The 20,214-nt window shown below is 67.5% G+C and overlaps 3 protein-coding genes across 3 annotated transcripts in view; all 3 read right to left on the reverse strand.

Annotated features, from left to right (window-relative positions):
- The window catches only part of LOC309450666 (tensin-2-like), a gene marked incomplete at its 5' end in the record, with an annotated part of 8,125 nt that extends 6,785 nt beyond the window's left edge, over nucleotides 1–1,340 (reverse strand). The window contains one exon of the mRNA XM_082073690.1: nucleotides 1,251–1,340. Within this exon, the coding sequence (XP_081929816.1) occupies nucleotides 1,251–1,340 (90 nt within the window). The remainder of the gene's footprint in view (nucleotides 1–1,250) is intronic.
- Nucleotides 449–11,104, reverse strand: EIF4B (eukaryotic translation initiation factor 4B). The gene is made up of 15 exons (XM_082073598.1): nucleotides 11,056–11,104; nucleotides 7,554–7,691; nucleotides 6,900–7,108; nucleotides 5,164–5,280; nucleotides 4,851–4,905; nucleotides 4,314–4,457; nucleotides 3,772–3,882; nucleotides 3,330–3,497; nucleotides 3,000–3,234; nucleotides 2,646–2,764; nucleotides 2,361–2,568; nucleotides 2,137–2,201; nucleotides 1,920–2,007; nucleotides 1,581–1,653; nucleotides 449–1,466 (listed from the first exon to the last, which is right to left on the reverse strand). The coding sequence occupies exons 1-15, from the start codon at nucleotides 11,066–11,068 to the stop codon at nucleotides 1,389–1,391; spliced, it is 1,821 nt and encodes a 606-aa protein (XP_081929724.1). The 5' UTR covers nucleotides 11,069–11,104; the 3' UTR covers nucleotides 449–1,388.
- A 1,449-nt stretch (nucleotides 11,105–12,553) lies between these two features.
- On the reverse strand, nucleotides 12,554–16,955 carry KRT18 (keratin 18). Its single transcript, XM_082073645.1, has 7 exons — nucleotides 16,344–16,955; nucleotides 15,769–15,851; nucleotides 14,876–15,032; nucleotides 14,490–14,654; nucleotides 13,823–13,948; nucleotides 13,222–13,445; nucleotides 12,554–12,682 (listed from the first exon to the last, which is right to left on the reverse strand). The coding sequence occupies exons 1-7, from the start codon at nucleotides 16,785–16,787 to the stop codon at nucleotides 12,565–12,567; spliced, it is 1,317 nt and encodes a 438-aa protein (XP_081929771.1). The 5' UTR covers nucleotides 16,788–16,955; the 3' UTR covers nucleotides 12,554–12,564.
- Nucleotides 16,956–20,214: the final 3,259 nt, after the last annotated feature.

Below are 20,214 nucleotides of genomic sequence, written 5' to 3' on the forward strand. Positions count from 1 at the left end.
GGGGTAGGGGGGGGAAGGGAGAGAAAAAAAGGGGGGAAAAAAGGGGAGGGGGGAAAAAAGGGGAGGGGGAAAAAAGGGGAGGGGGAAAAAAGGGGAGGGGGAAAAAAGGGGAGGGGGGGAAAAAAGGGGAGGGGAAAAAAAGGGGAGGGGGAAAAAAGGGGAGGGGGAAAAAAGGGGAGGGGGAAAAAAGGGGAGGGGGAAAAAAGGGGAGGGGGAAAAAAGGGGAGGGGGAAAAAAGGGGAGGGGGAAAAAAGGGGAGGGGGGAAAAAAGGGGAGGGGGAAAAAAGGGGAGGGGGAAAAAAGGGGAGGGGGAAAAAAGGGGAGGGGGAAAAAAGGGGAGGGGGAAAAAAGGGGAGGGGGAAAAAAGGGGAGGGGGAAAAAAGGGGATGGGGAAATAAGGGGAGGGGGAAATAAGGGGAGGGGGGCAAAAGGATTTGGGCATTAAAAGGTGTTTTAGATTCTTTTATTGGAGGAAACAACAGAAGAAATGAGCCGGGGGGGGTCGCAGAGTAAGGGCCACGGCCGGGACCCCCCGGTTACAAAGAATTTTCATAGATTATTTTGTACACATTTTTACAGGTTTCTCTGGGGGGAGCCAGCCCCGGGGGGGGGCACTGTCCCCTCCCTCTCCCCTCGTGTCCCCTCCCTGTCCCCCGTGTCCCCTTCACCTCCAACCAGCTAAAACGAGCCCAACCTCACCGGGAGGTGCTGGGGGGGCAGAGCAGGTGTCCCCCCCTTTCCTCCCCAAATAAAAGGGAAAAGGGGGGGGTTTAGGGCCCCCCCGCCGTGTGAGTGTCACCGTGATGGTGCCGTCCCGGCGAGCTGGTGACGGCGAAATTCGGCTAAAAGAGGAAAAACTGGGAGCATTTCACGGGGGGGGACAACTCCGGGTTATTCCCGCTCTGGGAGTCCGGGGCGTTGTGCCTGGAAAGGGGGGCGGGGGGCGAGGGGGGACACCCGTGGGCAGGGAAAGAGGAGGGTCCGGGGGGGGCGGTACCTTCCAGGGACGGACTGGGCGGGGGGGGCCAGGGCCCACGTCCGAAACCCCGGCAGAGCCCCCAGGGTCCCAGCAGAACCCCCACAATCCAGCCCCCCGGTCGCGGCTCCACCTCGGGGCGGGGGGGCATTCACTGAGGGGCAAGTTGCCCAATTCCTCCCCTTTCGGGGGTCGGGGGGTGAGCCCCCCAGCCCGGACGCTCCTCGGCCCCCCCGCAGCCCGGGGTCCCCCCGGAACGCGCCGCTTTCCTCACTTGGGGCACTTTGCGTTTCATTTTAAGAAGCGACACGGTCCGGGAGGAGGGGGGGGTCACGTTTATTTCCGTCTCGTCTCCATAGAGCATTTGGTGGGTTTGCATTTCAGTTCTGCGGCGGGCGGGGGGCGGGGAGGGTCACTCGGCGCACTCTTCATCGTCACCATCATCCTCGCCGTCCACCGAGAGCGCAGCGTATTTGCTGGCGTGGCTGAACTGCAACGGGGGGACACGCGTGACCCCAAATCCCAAACGCAATTCAACAAAAACAACGAACTTGAGAAGAGCCCCCGCGAGGGGCCCGGGGTTCACACCCCGACAGACACTCACGGAGGGGGGGTTCTCCTCCAGTTTCTTTGGCTCAGGCGCAGGTCGCGAGTCGTGATCCTTCCTGCTCTCCTTCCTGCAAGAACAGACACTGGTTGGCTCCAGTTCCCAGCCGGCTCCAGTTCCCAGCCGGCTCCAGTTGCCATCGGCCGGTACCAGACTGGGGAGATGCGGCCTCGAGGGCAAACCCAGCGCTAAGGAGGTCAGTGGGGTTTAAGCACAGCCTGGGGTTTAATCCTGACTCTGCAGCGCAGGTTAAACCGGAGCCCGGCTCCGCTGAGCTGCGGGGGTGGCACCCGCATGGCGGGCTGGGAGCGCAGCGGCCCCCCCAGCGTCACCCACCGATCGGAATCCCCAGGGCCGCGGTTGGAGCTGCCGCTTCGGGCCTTGGAGCCGCCGTCCCGTCCCCCGTCCGGCTTGTTCTCATCTCCTGGGGCAGGAAAAGCGGTGAGGTGTCAGCGAGCCCCCCGAACACACCCCCCGCCCACCAGGAGCTCCGCGCCCTTTCCCCACACCGGGGGTGTTTTTTGGGGGCTGTCTGCGCAGATTGGGGTCTCACCTCTCCTGTGGGTGCCCTTCGGGGGGGTCCCGTCTTCCAAGGGGGGGCTCGGTGCTGTCTGGTTGCTGTGGGGGGGAAATGGTGATGAGCATCAGAACCTCGCGAGGAGGATAAAAAGGCTGGTGGAGGAGCGGGAGCTGTTTGCTGCTGGGGGGGAGAGGGACCGGGGGGGCACAGCTTGGGGGGTTAAGCCAGGGACTCGTTTTCTGCCCCCTGGCACAAACCTGGTGGGCGAGTGCTGCTCCGAATCCGAGCTCTGGGAGCGCGCGGGGGGGTTGCTGCTGCGCTTCACCCAGGCGTTCTCCTTGGGGGGGGGCGCGGGCATCACCTTCAGCGGCTGCTTCTCCTCCTTGGCCTTGGGGGACGGAGCGTCGTCCTCCTTGGCCAGCGGCTCGTTCTCCAGGGACTTCTCGCTCTCGCGCCTTCGCGTGGCTGCGGGGGACACGGGAGCTGCAGGGGGGGCCGGGCGGCGAGCGGCCCAGGTCGGGGTCACCCAGCGCTGGACTCACTCCTGCCCGTGGGGCCGGTACCCGCGGAGGTGCCGGGGGGGCCCGAGTTGCCGGTCTGCGAGGACTCGCTCCCCGTCCGCGACCGCTCCTGGTTCTCCTCGCTGCGCCAGCTGGGATGCCTGTGCCGGGGGAAGCGGGGAGCTGCGTTATTTTGGGGGGGTTGAAGATGAGCGGGGGGGTTCAGAGCACCCAAGAAGCGTCATCGGCACCACTGCCAAGAGGAAGGGTCAAGGGGGAAGAGAAGGATGCAGCAGGATGGACGTCGTGCCCCTCAAACCGTCTCCAAGGGACCCCGGCACCACCAGGACGCCCCCCAGTGGGGGGTTTAAGCCAGAGGCCCCCACCCCAACCCACCTCTCTCGGGGCCGTCTTTCTATCCTCTTATCGTCTTCCAGCTGCCGCTGCAGCTTCTCCTGCTCCTTCTGTAGCCGCTCCTCCACCTCGCGCTCCCGCGCGGCCGTGTCCACCGGTTTGGCCCCCCCGAAGATGGAGGCGGCGCGGCTGGACTGGGCGGCGGGGGCCACCGCGGCCTCCTCCTCCTTGGGCGCGCTCCGGGGCTTCAGGTTCAGCTTCGGCCTCTGCGTGGGACCTGCCACGGAGCAAGAACCGCCGGGCGAGCGCACGTCGCACCCCGAGCCGCGCTCGGCGGGGCGGGGCGGCCGGGACCCCCGCCCCAGCCCTCACCTCTGTCCTCGCGGCGGAAATCGTCCCGGCCGTAGTCGTCCCGGGAGTTCCAGCGATCCATGCGGTCGTCCCGCCGGTCGTAGCGGTCGTCGTAGCCCCGGTAGTCATCGTCCCGGCGGTAGCCGCTGCCGAACGCCCTCCTGCCGCTGCCTATCCTGGAGTCGTAGCCTGCGGGAGGAAAAACCCTTCCCAGTGAATCCAGCGAGCCCCAGTGCATCCGACGCCTCCCTGCAGGCCGGTGTCTTTATAACAGGATGGCCTTACATCCAAACCTAGGCCGAGCTGGGCTCTGCTGAGGACGAGAGCAAGGCCGGGGATTCGAGTCGCCCGGGAGGAAGAGCAAGAGCTCATCCTGCACAGCCCCTCCCCAGCCAGGGGGGCACCGGGCGGCGCTGGGCAGCCCGTGTCACCCCCGAAGCCGCGGTGGCCCGGGGACACCCACCTCGGTCGTAGTCCCTGCTGCGGTCATCGTAGCGGTCCCTGCCGCCGAAGCCGCGGTCCATGTCCCTCCGCGGCCCATCGCGATACCGATCGTCGTAGCGGTCCCGGTACCCTGCGGAGGACGAGGGGTGAGCTCGGAGAGACCCGCGCCCCGCTGTACCGGCTTCCTGGCGCTTGTTGCTGCGAGAGTCATTAACCCCTTCACAAAGCGGGAAAATGCAGCCGAGAGACGGCGCCCTGGCAGTAACGGAACCGGGGAGCGAGCTCTGCCAGCGTCCAAGCACGGAGCAGAATAAACCGCACTCGGGCACCACGATAACACACATTTTCAGGGGAAGCCACAGAAAAGTGGCTGTTTGGACAGAAAGATGCAGATTTGGCTTTGGGCTACAGACACAGAGGAAGCGGCAACCAAGTGTGGCAGGAAATCCGTGTGCCGGGGAGGAGCGAAGCCGCGGCCCGAGTCCTGTGTCCCCGTTCAGGTCCCGCAGCCGCCGCTTCAGGACGGCAACGGAGGGAACGGCGACTGTTCTGCCAACTCACTGTCCCCGAAGCTGTCGTCGCCTCTGCGGGGCGGGTAATCGTCGAAGCTGTCGCTGGCGGCGGGACGGGCCCTCCAGTCGCTCTCGAACCGCTCCGAGTCGCGGAAGCGATCCCGGTCTCTGCCAAAGCAGCGATCGTCCCGATCTGCCGGGAGGGAGGACGCTGCAGCTCGCCGGGAGGAGCGCGGCCGAGCGGGAGCGGGAGCACCGCCCGGCCTCCCAGCGCGCCGCCCGCTATCAGCGGGAACCGCCGACGCTCTGCAAAGCCCTTGCCCAAGGCAATTAGCGCGATAGGGACAGTCCGGGGCGTGGGAGGAACCGTTAGATAAGGCCGGCGGGTAAAACATCCCGGCCGGGGCCTCCAGCAGCGCCGGCGGGCGCCGAGCGTGGCCTGGCCACAGCAGCGCCCAGACGTGGCGCTTGGGGCGGTGCCCACAGCAGTTTGTCCCCTCCTAGCGGGGCCGGTCACCGACCCGGCGCAGGACGCGGCGACCGGGAGCCGAGGCGAAGGGCAGATGCGAGGCGGTGGGATACAAACCTTTATCCTGAGCTTGATCAGCAACATCCACTCGTATCCTTCTGTTCCCTAGAGACTGGAAAAAGAGGGAGAAATCAGCCCCACGGCCTGAGGACGTGCGGGGGTCGAGAGGAGCCGGTTTGGGGACAATTCCCGAGCGCAGAGCGGGTGGCTGGTACAACACGGGCTGATGGCCTTAAAATGCACTTTCTGCCCCGTTTAATGTCTCTGGAGCCGGGCCAGCCGCCGCCCCGCAGGAAAACGCCTCTGAACGCGGCCGGCGAGGCGCCTGCCTGAGCGGGGTCCCCAGCTCGGGCGCCGCGCGGGGACTCACCTCTTCATTGAGGCTCAGCGCCTGGAACAAGGAGTCGATGTCTTCGAACTCGGCGTAACCAAAACCTTTCAACCTCTCCGGGTTGGTGGGCTCCCGCGGCAACCGCACAGCGCTGATCTGCAGGGGAAGAGCAACACGCGCGTGACGACCCGCGCTCCGCGACGGGCCGGGATGGAGCTCCCAAACCCACACACCCCATCGCCATCAGGGACCCAGTGCATCTGCTTGGTGATGAGGTTCGACTCTCCTGTCAAACACATGACACCAAAAGTGCCACCGACACGCGCCTGGAGGATTTGGTGTCATCGGGGTTCCCAGCTGCAGGTCTCAGCAGCTGCCGCGGGGACGGGCGCGAAGGGCCAGGCGGGCTCTGCTGCTCCGCGCCCACAAACCCTCTGACCCCACAGCCGTGGGCTCCTCGCGCCGGCTCCTCCGCATCCCACCCGCTCCGGAGCTCGTCCAAGCTCCCGAGGAAAAAACCCTGTCAAAAATCAGTTTTGGATCTGTTTCACCAAGACTTTTTGTGGTCAATGTGAGTCTGGGGGCAGGGACAGCTTGCTGGTTTTGCCACGTCATATGTCACGTGTGATACGTCGCACTCAAAGCCGTGTCCCTTCGGGCCCTCTGATGTCCCCGCCGCACTCGCGCCTTCGACAACCCCTCCCCGCCCGCTGCGGGTCCCGAAGTTCAGCTGCTCCAGGTCATTCCCCGCTGGGAGCCCCGAAAATCCGCAGCTCGTCATGTGCCGGCACAAATCGCCCTCAGACGAGCCGCACGCCAGGAGCCGCCGCTTGGACCAGCGCCGGCGAGGCCGGGGAGCGAGGGGTGCGGAGCAAAACCTGCCCTGCGAGGGCCACCCCGCTTCGCTTCTCGCTCTCCTGCCGGGATGTGGCCAAAGCCGCGGCCTCCGGGCTCCCTCCTGCTCCGCGGAGCTTCGCCCACGCTCCCGCGCTGCGGGGGAGCGGGTGCTGCCTCAGCAGGCAGGAAAGGCCACACAAACAAGCCGAGAAGGAGAACGGAGGGGCAGTGGCGCGGGAACCATCTGCTGCCGTCAGCGCGGCCCGTGCCGGGCTCCGGCCGCATCAACCAGCGAGACCTCCCGAGATGGAAATGGCCGTTTCCCATCGCCCTCGTCCTCCCCAAACGAACCCAGGGATCCAAAATTCTTAAAGCTGGGCAAACAGAGCCTTGTCACGGCAGCCGCAGGCGCCCGGGAGCGTCTGGCGGCCACGGGAGGACGATCCCGAGCCAGCTCCCGCGGGGAAGCCCCGCGGAGGACCAGGCCCCCCGGACCCAGCTCGGCCCGGCGGCAGCGGCTCCGGCGCTTCGTGAGGTTGTATTTGAGAAAGGTCAGAAAATCCCAGACAGGCAGAGGAGGGGAAAAAGTGAGACCAGCAAGGCGAGAGAGAAACTACACAATCGTTCTGGGTGGAAAAGCCCTTCAAGATCATCGAGTCCAACCGTTCACCCAACGCTGGCACTAAAACGTCCCTGAGAACCTCGTCTGTCCAGCCCTCCAGAGATGGCGACTCCAGCACTGCCCTGGGCAGCCTGTTCAACGTCCCACAGCCCTTTGGGGAAGAAATTGTTCCCAGATCCAACCTCAACCTCCTGCCCCAGCTCCGTGCCCTCCTCTGAACTTGCTCCAGCTCCTCAAGCAGGAACCGCCTCACAGAGCAGGAACAGGGATCCGAAGCCCCGGAGCGTCCCAGCCCACGGCCTCGCGCGTCACTCACGTTGAGCCCCCTGAAGAAATCCTTGATGGATTCCTCGGTCACGTCGTAGGGCAGGTTTCCCAGGAAGGCGGTGTAGGGCGGCGATTTCGGGAGGCGGCTTCTGTCGATGTTGGGCTCCCGCGCAGCGCGCGGGGCGGTGGGCAGCAGGGAGCGGTCGATCGGAGGGGCCCGGTACACGTCGTCATCGTTACTGTGCCAGGTGGTGGAGACTGGAACGGGAAACAGGGGGAACGGTCGGCACCAGCAGCCACCAAGGAGACAGCGAGGGAGGCCGGAGAGCACCGGCTCGGCCCATCTCACCCCCCCACCTTTTAATAACGCATTAAAAGCCTTTCCAGGATTAATTCCTGTTTGAATCGCAGCCCATCTCGTGGAAAAATACCACGGCTCGGTACGAATGTTTGCAGAGGGAGAATTCGCGGCGATGGCCGGTGAAGTCCTGGGCTCTGGTGAACCCGCCCGCCCTCCCCTTTCTCTGCTCTGGTTACACCAACAAAAAGCCCTTTTATCCCATTTCTGTTCCCCGTGCGGGTGAGAACCTCCCTCCCCTTGGCCAGACCGCAAGTCTCGCTCCTAACAAGAACTGCGATTTGCTCTCCGAGCTTCATTACTCCCCGAAAACCAAAACTGAGCAAGGTCTGGGTGTGTCGGTACCGTCTCCCTCCAGGTCGTCTGTCTCGTCGGCCCAGCTGACGGGCTTGGGGATGTAGGTCGGGCCCCCGCCGCCGCCGCCGTCCTCCGCCAGGAAGTCCGTCAGAGTCAGGGTCTTGCCCTTCTTGTTCTTCTTCTTTGCTGGAGGGGGAAACAGAGGACGGGGGTGAGCGATGCCCAGAACCACCCGCGTTCGGAGGGCGGGGAAGGAGGAGCCGTCTGGGCCAGCGGGACGTGACGCCGGCCACCCATCCCAGTTTATTTTCCATTTCCAAAGGGATGAACAGCCTCGAATTCACCGCGGCTGAGAATCAAAGTTTCCGAAGCTCACGCTTCCCACTTTTGGGGTCAGCCGTACCCACAAACCTCCGCGGGCTGTTTATTTTGGGGGGAGGAGGTGGGAGAGACGCCACCACACGTGCACGGAGGACGAGACGTGGCGAGCGCGGCACAACGGTCCCGCGGCCACCGGGATCCCCCCGGAGCCCGATCCGACCGGCCTCACCAGCACCTTCATAAACCCCAAAATCCCTCCGGCTCGGGGAGTGTGGGGATTTTTGGGCTCCATCGCAGCTCCAGCGCGTGTATTTGTCACGGCTGCAGCCTGTCCCGCAGCCGCGACGCCTCCCGCGGCACCGGCGACGCGCGGTGTCTATGGGAAGGCAGGTTATGGTGCAGTTTGCAGAATCCTGTGTGTTGGGTTTCTCCTTCCCCTTGCAGAGGGAATTGCTGCCACCCTGCGGCACCGACGGCAGAGCAGGAGCCAATGGTGCTCTCGCCCGCAACACAGCACCTCTGCCTCCAAAAACTGCGCGTTCGCCCGCAAAACCAGCACCTTCACCTGCAAGAATCACACCCTCACCCCCAAAACCTCGGCGGGCAGAGCCCTGGGGTCAGACCCCCCAGACCCGGGAAAGCCCCTCGGCAGCACTTCAGCTCTTCTCTGCACAGAAAGGGCGAGACCAGCTGCAGGAGACACTCCAGCCGAAGCGCCAGTTGCTTCTGGAAACGCACTCTTATCTGCGCTAAGATGGAACAACAGACCGGGGCCGGGCGGACCATCGCTGCCCAGGCTGCTGGCCAGGGAGGGCGGTAACGAACCAGGAAAGGTTGCGGCAGCCCTAATGACGACAAGAATAGGCGCGGGAGTTTCGCAGGCTGCTCGTTTGCGGGCTCTAATTAGCCGCCGCTCGGCTGGCGGGGCGCGGAGCTGAGGGATCGCTCACCGCACGGCTTCACATGCTTTTATTCCACCAAAATCCCGGCACCAGCGCCAACTGCCAGCAGGGAAACGGGAGCGCGTGGACGGATCGACCGCCCGTGCGCGGCACCGGGACCCGTCCCAGCCCAAAGCCCCGCTCTGCGGGCGCTGCTCTCCCGCTTTAGGCCGAGTGCGGGTTCTAAGGCAGCGCGGAACCGCACCCTGGGAAGAAGGAGCCCCCAGCACCTCCTGTGCTGACACTGTCACCAGATTGTCACTCCCAACGTCCCTCAGGACTCTGGCGGGGTCAGAGAAGAGCTGAGCCCCAAAATGACCCTTAACCCTGAGGTTCTGGTAAAGCCATGACGGCTGAGCCACACGGAGCTGCTCCATCGTCACCGCTGACCCCGGGGGGACACTTTCCAGCCCCCCAGCGCCGCGTTGGTGGCCATATCAGGGGGTGACAAGGCACAGGTGCTGCCCAGGGGCCTCGTCACCCCCGGCTGCAAACACCTCCGGGCCCCCCCATTTTGCCGCCGGTTTTCAGAGCGCGCTGTTCTACCCGCAGGCAAAGGCCGGCGGCTGTAAATCCCGTCAGCCCTTTGGAACAACTCAAAGCTCCGTCTGCCAGGGGGAAACTCATGGAAAAATGACGTCAGTGCCGGATAGAAACGCCAGAGAGCGGCGACCGCCTGGAAAAGGCGAAGGAGAGAGGCTGTGTGCCGGAGGCGAGCGTCGCTCCCAGGGAAGGGAGGCCGGGGGTGTTTTACTCTCCCCACCGTGGCAAAAACCCTTTCCAAATGACACCGATCAGCTCGCAGGCGGCCCCAGAACCCACAGCCCGGGTTTGCTCCGGCCACATCGAACCGGAACCGTCGCCGAGTCCCGCGCAGGAGGCGCCGGCGCGGAGCAGCTTCTGCTGCAGATAACGGTGTCGCTGCACCTGCCGACACCCCCCGGGCAAAGCTGCCCCTTCTGCGGGTTTTAACCCCGCCAAGGGCAGCTGAGCCCCCCAGGACAGGCTGAGGTGTTATTTTGGCACCGAATGGCACACGTGGAACCTTCAGAGGGTTGTGCAGCTGCAATCAGCCCCAAGAACCTCCCCTGGGGCTCTGAGCCCCCACACACCGGGGGGAACAGGGGCAGCAGCGATGCCCACCCTGCCCTGCGGAGAAGGACGAAGGCGTGTGGCATCGAACCAGCTATTTGGAAGCACGAAGGGGCCGTGTCGGTGTCACAGCGGCTTCGGGAGCCCAAGCGGAGCGCTCACCGCGCGTCCTTGCCCACCACGAGGCCCATTTCCCGTTCTGCCCTGTTCCAAAGCCTCCTGTGCGTGCCGGAGCCCCGGCAGGCGGTGCCCGTGGCGGTGCCGGGTTCCGGGCAGCCGGGAGCACGGCAGCTCAGAAAACCCCAGAGACCTGGGGCAGAAAAAGGAATCATTTCTGCATTTCCCCCCGACCGGGCTCCAAATGGCGCCCGCGGCTGGAAGAGAGCGGCTCAGTGCCCGAAGGCCGACACTTCGGGGCCAGGGGGAGGGCGCTGCGTGGTGCATTTACCAATGGGGGGGGGCTATTTCGGGAGAAGAAAGCATGGAAAAACGGCTGAGCGCGGGCTGGGGGAGGGAAGAGCCGCCCCTGCTGCCGGCACCGACCACCATGTTGCGGGGAATCAGGGCGGGAGCAGAGGGCGGGGGACAAAGCCACGGCGGGGGGGCGCACGGTGCGCCCGCCGGTTCCCGGGGGAGAAACGACCTGCTTCCCCCCCCGCCGTCGGCCGCAAGGAGACTCAAGGGTACGCGGCGGTGCCGGAGGCGGAGCGGCGCCGGCGGGGCTGCGGTGCCCGGTGCGTCCCCGGCGCCCGGTGCGTCCCCCCCGGTACCGGCCGCCCGACCGCGTGCGCGCCGCGCACCCACGTGGGTGCCGCCCCGCTCCCCCCGCCCCGCCGCCCGCGCCTGCGCACTGCCGCGCCCGAGCCTTCCATCTGCTCCCGCCCGCTCCCCCCCCGGAACGTCAATCACCGCCGGCGGCGCGCGCCCCCCCACCAACAGGAGGCGGGGAAGGGGGGGGGGGGGCGGGAGGCGGCGGCCGCGCGCGCTGGCCCTGAGGGGACGGGGTGGAAGTGGGGGGGGGAGGCCGGTTCTCCGGTCCCGCCGCCCGCTCCCCGTCCCGCCGGTGCCGCCGCTGCCGCCCGCCCCCGCAGCCCCCCGGGGAGCGGAAGGTCCCGGCGCGGTCCGGGGGAGCCCCATCGGCGCCGGCCGCGCCCCGCGGAGGCCGCCGGGCACCGCCGCCGCCGCGCAGCGCTCACCTGAGGCCGCCATGTTGGGAAGAGGCAGAGAAGGCAAAGGACCCGGATGGCGCCGTCACGTGACTATGAGTGGCCCGCCCCCTTCCAGAGGGGCGGGGCCGGCTGGGGGAGCGGCTGATTCTGCGCTTGGCGGCGCCGCCCGCGCCGCGATTGGGTGTGCGGGGCCGTCGTGCAAAGCACCGGCACCCCGTGCAAAGCACCGGCACCCCGTGCAAAGCACCGGCACCCTGTGCAAAACATCGGCACCCCCGTGCAAAGCACCGGAACCCCCGTGCAAAGCACCGGCACCCCGTGCAAAACATCGGCACCCTGTGCAAAACATCGGCACCCTGTGCAAAGCACCGGCACCCCGTGCAAAACACCGGCACCCCCGTGCAAAGCACCGGCACCCTGTGCAAAACATCGGCACCCTGTGCAAAACATCGGCACCCCCGTGCAAAGCACCGGCACCCCCGTGCAAAGCACCGGCACCCTGTGCAAAACATCGGCACCCCCGTGCAAAGCACCGGCACCCCCGTGCAAAGCACCGGCACCCTGTGCAAAACATCGGCACCCCCGTGCAAAGCACCGGCACCCCGTGCAAAGCACCGGCACCCCCGTGCAAAGCACCGGCACCCTGTGCAAAACATCGGCACCCTGTGCGAAACACCGGCACCCCGTGCAAAACGCCGTCACCCCGTGCAAAGCACCGGCACCCCCGTGCAAAGCACCGGCACCCTGTGCAAAACATCGGCACCTTGTGCAAAACATCGGCACCTTGTGCAAAACATCGGCACCCCCGTGCAAAGCACCGGCACCCCCGTGCAAAACGCCAGCACCCCGTGCAAAACGCCGTCAGCCCGTGCAAAGCACCGGCATACCCGTGCAAAACACCGGCACCCCGTGCAAAACACCGGCACCCCCTGGTTGCACCCCGGCGTTGCAGGCTTGGCCGCGGGGTGCAGCGCCATCCCCCCAACCCGCTGCCCCGCCCCCCGTGTCCCCCCCGGCAGCGGCGGCTCAGCCACGGGGAGGCGGCCGGAGCTCGGGAATGACGCCCGCGGCTGTCTGTCCTCTGTCCGGCTGCCTGTCCATCTGCCGCAACCCCCACCTTGCATCCACCCCACCTACCAGCTCCCCATCCATATGTCTGTCTGTCCACCCATCCATCCTTCCGTCCGTCCATCCATCCATCCACCCCTCCATCCCTTCATTTGTCCATATGTCTGTCCACCCATCCATCCACCCATCCACCCACCCATCAGCATCAAACCACCCACCTGTCCACCTGTCTGTCCCTCCGTCTATCCCTCTGTCCACCCCCCCAGGCTCTCCAGCCTCTCACCGCCCCCTCGTGCCTCAGTTTCCCCCTCCCTGCAGCCCCATCCCTGTTCCCTCGCCCGAAAGGTAAAGACGCCAAGACGAGACATCTCCCCAAGGGGTGAAATTGCCATTTTATTGGTGGGGGGAGCCCGGGGGCCCCCCCGGCATTCCAGGTGTCCCCGGGGTGCCGGGGGTCCCCCGGGCGGCTCAGTACGTCCGCACCTTCACCTCCTTGGTCTCGGTCACCACCTTCCCGTCCGGCAGCCGCTGGGTGCTGCGCTGGGTGGTGGTGCTGGTGGTCTCCTTCTCCAGGGCGTCCTGCAGGCTGGGGGACCAGGGGACGGCTGAGGGTGCGGGGACAGCCCGCCGCACCCCTTCCCTGTGCCGCCCCCTCGGAGGTGTCACCCCCCACCCTTCTCAGTGTCACCCCAAGGAACCGAGAGGTGATGGAGCTGGAGGGTGCTGGAGGATGGGGCTGGTGCGTCCCGGCAGGTTGGGCTCATCCCGGCTGGATGTCACCACTGTCCCCTCACTGTCCCCAGAGCATTGAGGGTGATGGGACCTGGGACATCCTATCACCCGGGGCTCATCCCTTCTGGATGCCGCCGCTGTCCCCTCACTGTCCCCAGGGTAACCTGAAGGATGGGACCTGGATGTCCCATCACCTGGGGCTCATCCCTTCTGGATGCCGCCGCTGTCCCCTCACTGTCCCCAGGGTAACCTGAAGGATGGGACCTGGATGTCCCATCACCTGGGGCTCATCCCTTCTGGATGCCGCCGCTGTCCCGTCGCTGTGCCCAGAGCTCTCGGCTGCCGGGACCCGCAGCCCCCCCGCCCGCCCCAGCGCCCCCTCCCGCCGCTCACCTGAACTCCTCCCCGCCCTCCAGCAGCTGCCGGTAGGTCGCGATCTCGGCCTGCAGCTTGTCCCGCACGCTGAGCAGCGCCTGGTGCTCGTCGGCCTGGCGCTGCAGCTCCGCGCGCAGCTGCGCCAGCTCGGCCTCGGCGCGCAGCACCAGCGCCTGCAGCTGCTCCAGCTGCGCGCCGTAGCGGCTCTCGGCCTCCAGCAGCGCCGCCTCCAGCCCGGCCTTCTGCACAGCGCAGCGGGACGTGGGGACGTGGGGACGTGGGGGACGCGGGGGACACAGGGGACATGGGGGACACGGGGGACGCGGGGACACGGGGGACACGGGGGATGTGGGGATGCGGGGGACACGGGGACGCAGGGGATGCAGGGGATGCGGGGGATGCGGGGGACGCGGGGGACGCAGGGGACACGGGGGATGTGGAAATGCGGGGGACACGGGGACATGGGGGATGTGGGGGACGCGGGGGATGTGGGGAACGTGGGGGACGTGGGGACACGGGGGACATGGGGATGTGGGGACATGGGGATGTGGGGGACGTGGGGGACACAGGGATGTGGGGACATGGGGGACACGGGGGACGCGGGGACACGGGGCCACACCTGGTTGCGCAGGGAGTCCAGGTCGATCTCCAGCGTCTGCACGGTGCGGCGCAGGTCCAGCGCGGTGCTGCGCGCCGTGTCCACGTCCTTGCTGCTCCGCGTGATCTCGATGGTGCTCTCGGTGATCTTGGGGTCACGCATGGGGGTCGGGGGTCAGCGCCCACCCCAACGCATGGGGGGTGGAGCCACCCCAGGAGGAGAAGCCCCTGGGACAGGGGTCACCCCGAACGGCCCCAGGGACCACGACCCGCCTGGAGACGGGCCCGGCGTGCGGGGTCACCCTGGGACGGGGAATGTCCCCGATGTTGCACCAAGAACCCTTGGAGAAGGTCCCCACTGTACACTTGGGGTCCCCTGTGGGATGGGGTCACCCCAGAAAGGTCCCAATGTTGGACCAAGATCCCCTTGGAGAGGGTCCCCACCAGGTCTCGGGGTCCCCTATGGGATGGGGGTCTCCCAGGAGCGTCCCCACTTTTGGGCCAGGACCCCATTTGGTCGAGTGCTCCTCACGGGGTGCCCCCACGTCACACTGGGGACCCCTGGGGGGATGCTCCCCACATTGGGGTTCCCCCTCATGTCCCCACCCCTTGGCTCGACACCCCCAAGAGAAGAATCCCCGTGGGTGTCCTGGGGACCGCGGGTGCAGGTTTTCGGGGGACGGCCCCACCTGCCGCCCCCACTGCTTCTCCAGGTCCTCCAGGTTCTTCTGGGCCAGCGCGTCGTACTGCGCGCGGATCTCGGCCATGATCTTGCCCAGGTCCTGCGACTTGGGCGCGTCCACCTCCACCGTCAGCGCCGACTCCGCCACCTGCGCCTGCAGGCTCTTCACCTCCTGCGGCAGCGAGGGGCCGGGGTCACCGCGGGGCCCCCACCGTCCCCCCCGCCGGCCGGTGTCACCGCGGGGTCCCCAACATCCCCCCCCACCAGCCGGTGTCACCGCGGGGTCCCCACCGTCCCCCCCGCCGGCCGGTGTCACCGCGGGGTCCCCAACATCCCACCCCGCTGGCCAGTGTCACCGCGGGGTCCCCGCCGCCCCCGGCCGGGCCGCCCCACCTCCTCGTGGTTCTTCTTCATGAAGATGAGCTCCTCCTTGAGCGCCTCGATCTCGCCCTCCAGCTGCAGCCGCGCCATGTTGGTGTCGTCGATGACCTTGCGCAGCCCCACGATGTCGTTCTCCACCGACAGGCGGATGGCCAGCTCGGCCTCGTACCTGCGGCACCGCGCTCAGCGCCCGCGGCCCTGCGCGCCACCCCTGCCCACCATCCCATCCTTGTCCCACCATCCCATCCCTGCCCACCATCCCATCCCATCCCATCCCTGCCCACCATCCCATCCCATCCCTGCCCACCATCCCAGCCCTGCCCACCATCCCATCCCATCCCATCCCATCCCATCCCTGCCCACCATCCCATCCTTGTCCCACCATCCCAGCCCTGCCCACCATCCCATCCCACCCCTGCCCACCATCCCATCCTTGTCCCACCATCCCACCCCTGCCCACCATCCCATCCTTGTCCCACCATCCCAGCCCTGCCCACCATCCCATCCTTGTCCCACCATCCCAGCCCTGCCCACCATCCCACCCCTGCCCACCATCCCATCCTTGTCCCACCATCCCAGCCCTGCCCACCATCCCAGCCCTGCCCAGCCATCCTCATCTCCATCTCCAGCCCCAGCCTTGTCCTCATCCCCATCCTTGTCCCTGTCCCCATCTGTGCTCTTATGCTGTCCCTATACTCATTACCTCCTCCAACCCCAGCCCTGTCCTTGTCCCCATCCTTGTCCCTGTCCCCATTCCCATTCCCCATTCATTGTCCCTGTCCCCGTTCCCATCCCCATCTCTATTCCCAACCTCATTCCCACCACTATTCCCATTCCCAATCCCACTCCAACCCCACCTTTGTTCCCCCTCCCGCCCCGTTCCTGTTCCCGTCCCCGTCCCTCACTTGACCCTGAAGTCGTCGGCCGCCAGCCGCGCGTTGTCGATCTGCAGCACCGCGCGGGCGTTGTCCACCGTGGCCCCGAAGATCTGGGGGTGTGGGGGGCAGACGGACACACGGACACGACACCGTCACCGGGGCGCGGGCCCCCCCGCCACCGCCGCCGCCCGCGCCGCCACCACGTCACCACGTCACCCGCGCAGGTGCCACCTTGGCAGCCGCCGCGCTCCCGCGGGGGTGGGGGAACCTCGCCCCGGAAAAACCGCGATAAAGCGGGGGGGTTCATGTGAGGGGACCCAGGCGTCCGGGCCGGACGTGGCTGGGGTTTGGGTGACCTTGGGAAGGTGGCGCTGGAGGGTGTGGGCCTCACTGGACCCTCTGACACTGCCTTGCCCCGTGCCCTTGGTCATGTCCCTTCACCCCCCAAGTGAAGCCCCCAGGGACGTCCAGCCGCACACCGGTGACATCCTGGGGGTGCAAAGTCCACCCAGCCCCACCACCCGCCGGGTTAATGCTTAACCCCCCGCTGCCACCACCCTGCTGGGGACCCCGCGCGCGCCGCGGGGCCGTGGGGACCCCACCTTGTCCCGCAGCTCCTCGATGACGTCCCAGTAGTGGCTCCAGTCCCGGGTGCTGGGACCTCTCTTGGCCATGACCTCGCGGATCTGCACCTCCAGGCGCCGGTTCTCCTGCTCCAGGCTCCGCACCTTCTCCAAGTAGGTGGCCAAGCGGTCGTTGAGCTCCTGCATCGCCTCCTTCTCGTTGGCCACCACGCCAGAGCCCGACAGCAACACGCTGCCCCCCAGGCCGGCCCCATAGCCGGCCCCATAGCCGCCCCCATAGCTGCCCCCCGAGCTGCTCAGGGTGCTGGTGCGGGTGACGGAGATGCGGGAGCCCGCGCCCCCCGCCCCAGCGTACACGCTGGCCGCGCTGCCCAGGGGCGCGAAGCGGCGGGCGCTGCCGGAGCCGGGGGGGCCGCCGGAGCGGTGGGTGCTGGAGTACACGGTGCTGCGGGAGTAGCTCATGGTGCGGGGCAGCGGAGCGGGACCACGGAGCCAGACAGACGGAGCCGGACGGATGGACGGACGATGGGACGGGCGTGATTTATAGCAGGGCGAGGAGGGGGCGGCCCCACGGCCCCTCCCCACGGCCCCGCTCCGGCCCCGCGCGGGAAGGTGGGGCTGGAGCCGGCCCAACGCTTTGTTCTTGGGGGTGCAGGGTGGGAGGCTGCCCCATAACCTGGGGGGCCCTGGGGCAGAGGGACGAGGCTCAGTGCCACATGTTTTTGGGGGTCCCACATGTTTTGGGGGGTCCTGCACATTTTGGGGACCTCCCCAGCTCCAGCTCTCCCCACCTTTGCACGCCAGCCCCACATCCCCCCACCCCTGGGGGTGGCAGGACCCCCCTGTCCCTGGGGGTCACAAGTGGGGGAGACTCCAGAGGCCCGGGGTGGGGGTCAGTGTGGGTCCCCCCGTGGGGACGTGGGGACAGTCCCGGTGCGGCCCGGGGGCTCGTCCCGCCCAACCGCTCCAGGATCCTGCCCGGGCTCTCCCAGGTGGGAGGGGGGACCCAGGCATCCCCCCCCGGGCAGCCCCCCAGACCTGGGACACCCCGCTGGGGGCGGGGGGTGTACCCCGGGCTCCCCCCAGACCAGGGACACCCCGCTGGGGGGTGTGGGTCCCCCGGGCTCCCCCCAGCGCTTATCGCCCCGGGGCTGATCCAGGGCGGGGCCGGAGCATCGCGGGGGGGGAAATTCCAGCGTTATCTGCGGAGCCTCGGCCCCGCGGGCTGGGGGGGGCACGTCCACGGGGTCACAGCGGCGGCTCTGGGGGGGGACCCGGCGCGTCCCGGGTTGGGGGGGGGTCACCCCGCCGCAGCGCTCGGGAGCGTGAACCCCGCACGGGGATGCGCCGCGCACAAGCGCGCACCTTGCACGTGCACGCACCTTTGCACAAGCGCGCCCCTTGCACGAGCACGCAGCTTTGCACAAGCACACAGCTTTGCACGAGCACGCAGCTTTGCACGAGCACGCAGCTTTGCACGAGCACACAGCTTTGCACGAGCACACAGCTTTGCACGAGCACGCAGCTTTGCACGAGCACGCAGCTTTGCACAAGCGTGCCCCCGTGCAGGAACACGCTCCTTTGCACAACCGCGCACTTTTGCACAAGCGCTCGTTTCCAGGCGCCGGCGCGTTCCACGAGCCCTTGCACAAACACACCTTTGCACAACCAAACCCTCTCGCCCCCCCGCCGTGCACAGCCCCGCACCTTTGCACTTTGCACGGCGGGGGGACACACGCGTGGGCGGGGACGCACGGGGGTCCCGCAGCCTGCGCCCCCCGCGTTCCCGGCGCTGCCCGTGTTTGCTCTGGCCGGGCCATGAGGGGCTGAGTCAGAGCTGGGGGGGCGGTACCCGCGGCGCTTGGGGGGCCCATCCCGGCCCCTTTTCCCTGGGAAATCTGGGGCTCTGTCCCCGTCTCCTGTCCCGGCGTCCCCTTGGTCACCCCCGCCCCATTCTGCCCCATTCTGCCCCATTCCCGCTCTGTTCCTCACCCATTTTGCCCCGTTCCCGCCCCGTTTTGCCCCGTTTCCGCCCCATTTTGCGCCGTTTTGCCCCGTTGGCGCCCCGTTTTGCCCCATTTTGCCCCGTTCCCGCCCCAGGCTCCGCTCCCGCCGCGGGGTTTGTCCCTCTGCCAAAGCTGCGCCATTTCGGCTCCTTTGAGGGTGACACCGCGGGGGGGACGGGACGAGCGGGGACGAGGAAATGGAGGCGCCGGAGCTGCCGAGCGGGGGGTCCCGCGGTTCCGACCCCCCAGGGCCACCACCCACCCCCATGTCCCTCGGGTGGTGGGGGCACCCCGGGGACACCCCGGGGACACCCCGTCCCCCCAGGGCTCCAGTCCCGCTGCGTTCCTAAGCGATGGAGCTGCGGCCGGACCCGCCGCCCTCCCCCCGGGGAAGTGGGGGGCACTGGGGGCCTGTACCCCGGGGTGACCGGCGTGGGGGATTCATGGCATGACCATCCACCCGTGGGCTGAGTGGATTCGGGGTTCCCTCAGGGCGGCTTTTTGGGGGTGGCGGGGACGTTCCTTTGCCCCCTCCCTGTGCCGTTTGTCCCCCGGGAAGGGGACGAAGCAGAGCGGGGCTCGGCCTCTGGTCCAGGGGTCCAGGACTGAGCTTGTCCTGCCGGCTCGGGGGGGTCGGGGGGGTCGGGGGGTCCCGCCGGGACCTGGCGCCCACCCCCCCCGCCCCGGTGTCTCCGTGGGGACGGAGGTATTTGTCTGGAATGCAAATTCCTGCGTGATAAGAGGAGCCGGGCGGGATGGAGCGACCTCCGGGGGGGCAGAGATTCCGGGGGGGGATGGAGCGATCTCCCGGGCTGTGGAGGTCCCGGGGGGGCGGGATAACCTCCCAGCTCCCCCCCCGGGCCGCGGCCGCTTTCAGCCCCCGGGGGTGGGGGGGGAGGCAAATCCCGTCCCCTCTCACACGTCCCAGCTTTGGGGGCCTTTGAGACCCCCCCGTGCAAAGGTGGGGGCTCGGGAGGGTCCCACCCCCGCGTGCTTCAACAAGGGGGCGCTGATCCAAGCGCTGGACTGGGGGGGGCTGGGGATTCAGGAGGGGGGGTGGGTCTGTCCCAGGGGGGAGGGGTGGATGGAGGAACAGAGGGACAGACGGATGGATGGAGGGATGGAGGGATGAACAGACCTCCCTGGGGAGACGGGGGCTGGATGAGGAGGGGTCTCCGTGGGTTTATCCCACATTCCCGGTCACCCCCTGAGCCACAACCGCCCCAAGACCCAATAAACCCAACCGAGCCCCAAACGGCACCCATGGGTGCGGGTGCCTGGTGCGGTCCGGCCCAGCGTCTATTTTGGTGGTTTTCCCGTTTTGCGGGCAGGATTCGTGCGGCGGGGCAGCGGGACGGACGCGGGGATGGATCGGGATGTGGGTTGGAACAGGGGATCTGGGACACGGGTTGGGGACAACGCGGGGGTACAGGGGCTTGGGAATGCAGGTCTGGGTTGTAGATTTGGGACATGGGCTTGGGGACACAGACTTGGAATGTAGGTTGGGGACATGGGGCTGGGGATATAAACTGGGGACACGCCTTGGGGACAGGGGCTGGGGACACGCCCTGGGGGCTCAGGGTGCCAATGGGGCACCAGACACCGGCTTTTGGGGTGAGCACCCCCGCCTCCCCTAGCCCCCGTTCTCCTCCTCTCTGTCCCCATCGCCTGCGGGACCACCCGGGGGCCGCGATCCAGCCCCGGCCCGACGGGTCCCGGTACATCCCGGCGGATCCCGGCACACCCCGGCGGATCCCGGTACATCCCAGTGGATCCCGGTACATCCCAGTGGATCCCGGTACATCCCGGCGCATCCCGGCGGGTCCCCCGAGGGGGTTAAAGCGCAGCAGCAGGTGCCGCTTCCCGGGGCTACCCCGGCCCCC

This window comes from Streptopelia decaocto (genome assembly GCF_964273445.1).
Source record: "Streptopelia decaocto genome assembly, chromosome: 27".
NCBI lineage: Eukaryota > Metazoa > Chordata > Aves > Columbiformes > Columbidae > Streptopelia > Streptopelia decaocto.

Bases quoted from the DNA above. Each gene is read 5' to 3' on its own strand.
- EIF4B (XM_082073598.1), bottom strand. The intron at 7,109-7,553 runs GTACCGACACAC...TTCCCGTTCCAG, and splicing joins AGACGACCTGGAGGGAGACG to TCTCCACCACCTGGCACAGT. The intron at 3,235-3,329 runs GTGAGGGCTGGG...GCTCCGTGGCAG, and splicing joins TTTCCGCCGCGAGGACAGAG to GTCCCACGCAGAGGCCGAAG.
- KRT18 (XM_082073645.1), bottom strand. From the start codon at position 16,787: ATGAGCTACTCCCGCAGCACCGTGTACTCCAGCACCCACCGCTCCGGC. The intron at 13,446-13,822 runs GTGTGGCCCCGT...TGCGCTGTGCAG, and splicing joins TGGACTCCCTGCGCAACCAG to AAGGCCGGGCTGGAGGCGGC. The intron at 12,683-13,221 runs GTGAGCGGCGGG...CTGGTCCCCCAG, and splicing joins GAGGGCGGGGAGGAGTTCAG to CCTGCAGGACGCCCTGGAGA.